Raw genomic sequence first — 3560 nt, forward strand, 5'->3', positions numbered from 1 at the left:
TGCAGTGACCCTCTCTCCCCTGTTTGTAACTAGGCGAAGAACTCGGACCGCGGTGGTCTTTGGGCTTTGGATCCCTGGCCGGGGTTGTCTTCAGCCGGTAGTTTGCCTAGAGGAAGAACAAATAAATTTTGTGTAACCCATTGCAGTGTGTGCGTGGTGGTTTGTTGCTGGTCCCTACTAGAATTCCTATTCTTTTTGCACGGAGGCTCTCTTAACAGACCTCCCGTAACATTTGGCGTTTGTCGACAGGATTTGTGACCAGTATACAAACCTACCTGCCTTAGACTGATTAATATGGCGGATGAGTTATCTGAAACCAGGAATATGGCGTCACCATTTTTTATCGGTGCGCCCTGGGTACCAAAATTTTGTGGGCTTAATACGAATTATGAAGATTGGGAGAGTCAAATTAGCGCAATGCTCCGTGCTCAAAAGTGGTCGATAGAACAGCAATGTGATTTTGTATTGAGTGCATTAGGAGGAGAATCACGACGTGAAATTCTTATTCTGGAACAAGCGGAGCGGGATACGCCAGATAAAATCTTTCTTCAGCTTAAAGAACTGTATGGGGACAAAACAGCCGTGGGTACCCTGCGTGCCATGTTTTATGAATGTAGACAAAGGACAGAAGAGCCTATTAGAAAGTTCACGTTACGCTTAAGGGAGTTGGGCCATCGCCTGCAGACAAAAGAGCCACAAGGGTTTCGGCGGGCTGACCTGCACCTGCGTGATCAGTTTGTCTTGGGTCTTAGGGAGGGTGAGATACAGCGTGATCTGCGGCGTTTATTAAGGCACGATCCTGACCTCTCATTTGAACAGGTGCGTAAAGAGGCTCTGCAATTGGAAGCGGATGCGCTGTATGGCGTACATGAGGACTCCGCTTGTGCTGTAGTAAGAGGGGATTTAAAGTGGCAGGATACTCTGAATTGGAGAGATAAGTTTAAAGTGGAGATCCTTGCAGAAATGAAGGAGCAAATTATGGATCTCAAAAATACTCTTCAGGAGGAGCTGAGGGAATTTGTCCGACCAGCACCAATGCCACGGACGTTTTCAGCTCCTAGAGGTGAGCGAGAAAGGTGGAACCTTAGTTCCCCTCAATATAGGGGAGGTGTTGAAGTGTCCGAGCCACCCCCGGTGACAAAGCAAACCCCACGGTTAGTGGAGCGACCATGGCACAAGTGGGATGAGCATGGGCAGCCTATTTGTAGTAGGTGTGGAGTTAGTGGACACATGGCAAGAGAGTGTCGGGGCACTTCATCTCAGATGGCTTTAAACGAGTAAATCCAGTCGCTATGGGCCAGGTGATTGGAAAGGATGATAGTGGTCCAACTCAGTTAAACCACCCTCAATTTTTAGGGGCATGCCGTCAAGTAGAAGTATTCATTGATGGTAAAGAAGTGACATTTTTGCTGGATACTGGGTCTAATGTAACATTAATGCCACAAGCCTGTTTTAGGAGATTGTTTGGTGAACAGGAGCCGGGGAAAGAGAGTGATCTTAATTGGCTAAAGCTGAAGGCCGCGAATGGATTGGCTATTCCTTACGTGGGCTATGTGTTAGCTGAAGTACAGGTGGGAGACATTACCCTGAAAGATATGGGAATTGTGATTTCAAAGGACGACCCCAATAATTCTAATGCATTACCTATATTAGGTATGAACATCATCGTTCCATGTTGGGATGTGTTTTTTTTGAAACCTCAGACGCAGACCCAGACCTGGCCTGTTGGCTCGACTGTAGACGCTCAACAAGCGTGGGCATCTGCTTTTCAGGACTGTCAAAGAATTCAGGCAGCTGTCCCCGTACCACAAGTAGGGACCCTGCGACCCGCTTACCGCCACCCGGTGAAGATCCCTGAGCACAGTGAGCAGGTGATTTGGGCTAGGGCCCCACAGACACTGAGGAAAGGACAATGTATCTTGGTGGAGCCATTGGAAGGGCCTAGTACAGTTGCCGTTGCTCGATCGCAAGGAACTGTCTATAGAGGCCGGGTCCCCATCAAAGTAAGGAATCTCAATCCTTTTCCTATTACGTTACGACGTTATGAGGCCCTGGCTACATTCTCCACGGAAAATGTCGACATTCAGGAACCTTTTGAAGTCACGTTTGAGCAAACCAGGCCAGGCATCGTTGAAGTGGGCGTATCCCAGGTGAGCTCGGAACCATCTGGTAAAGCTCCTCACATTGAAGTTATGACACAAGGGCGGTCGAATCTATCTATGGAGGAGCAGGAAAAGTTAAATGGTCTCTTGAGGAAGTGGGGCGATGTGTTTGCTGCCGACGAAGAGGATTATGGCCACACAGATGTAATTACGCACTCTATTCCGACAGGTATGGCACCTCCTATTAGAGAGCGGTATAGGCCAATCCCCCCTAAAATGTATCAGGAAGTGCGAGAATTGCTGAATAATATGATTCGATCAGGGGTGGTGCGAGAGAGTACAAGTCCCTGGGCAGCACCCATTGTCCTGGTAAGGAAAAAGAATGGGGAATTGAGATTTTGTGTGGATTACCGCAAGTTGAATGCAGTGACACATAAAGACGCCCATCCATTACCTAGAATTGAAGAGACCTTGACGATGCTGACTAAATCAAAATACTACTCCACCCTTGATCTAGCAAGTGGGTATTGGCAAGTGAAAGTTTCTGAAGCTGACAGGGAAAAAACTGCATTTTGTACTCCTTTTGGCTTGTATGAGTTTGAAAGAATGCCTTTTGGATTGTGTAATGCTCCAGCAACATTTCAAATGTTGATGCAGAGTTGTTTGGGAAGTCAAATCACAGAGTCCGCTTTTGTCTATCTGGATGATGTGATAGTATATTCACCGGATTTTGACAGCCACCTAGAACATCTGCAGGCAGTGTTTGCAAGATTGAAGAGCTATGGGCTGAAGTTGCGACCTGATAAATGTGTTCTTTTCCAGCAACAGGTGAAGTTCCTGGGTCACCTGGTGAACAGTGAGGGTGTGGCTCCGGACCCTGATAAGATTGCCGCTGTACAGAAGTGGCCGGCCCTGCAGACTATTCATCAGGTGCGTTCCTTCTTGGGCTTTGCCGGTTATTATCGGCGGTTCATTGCAGGGTTTGCGGGTGTTGCTAGGCCTCTTAACTCGCTGCTAGTGGGAGTACCGAAGAATAAAAAACAGAATATCCCCATAAATTGGGATGAGGATTGTCAGCAGTCCTTTGATCTTCTGAAGCAGAAATTGCTCGAGGCTCCTATTTTAGCTTTTGCTGATTTCAGATTACCCTTCCGGCTTTATACGGATGCCAGTAAAGTGGGCCTTGGTGCAGTACTGTCTCAAGTACAAGATGGGAAGGAATGTGTGATAGCCTATGCTAGCAGAAGCTTAGCACCCGCCGAAAGGGATGATGCAAACTATAGCTCCTTTAAACTGGAGCTGCTCGCTTTGAAGTGGGCGGTGACTGAGAAATTTAAAGATTATCTATGGGGGTCTCTGTTCACAGTTTATACTGATAATAATCCATTGGTCCATTTATCGACTGCAAAAGTGGGCGCAGTGGAACAACGGTGGGTAGCCCAGCTCGCAAATTATCAA

General features: G+C 47.3%; 1 protein-coding gene across 1 annotated transcript; it reads left to right on the forward strand.

The window, feature by feature from the left end:
- The first annotated feature begins 1292 nt into the window (after window positions 1-1292).
- Window positions 1293-2962, forward strand: LOC146581842 (uncharacterized). Its single transcript, XM_085287454.1, has 2 exons — window positions 1293-2331; window positions 2925-2962. Exons 1-2 carry the CDS (start codon window positions 1293-1295, stop codon window positions 2960-2962), a joined length of 1077 nt encoding a protein of 358 aa, XP_085143580.1.
- Window positions 2963-3560: the final 598 nt, after the last annotated feature.

Source organism: Mchenga conophoros, linkage group LG2 (assembly GCF_057382185.1).
Source record: "Mchenga conophoros isolate Kocher_MC1m ecotype Shallow Benthic linkage group LG2, M_conophoros_male_GT1.1, whole genome shotgun sequence".
Taxonomy (NCBI): Eukaryota; Metazoa; Chordata; class Actinopteri; order Cichliformes; family Cichlidae; genus Mchenga; species Mchenga conophoros.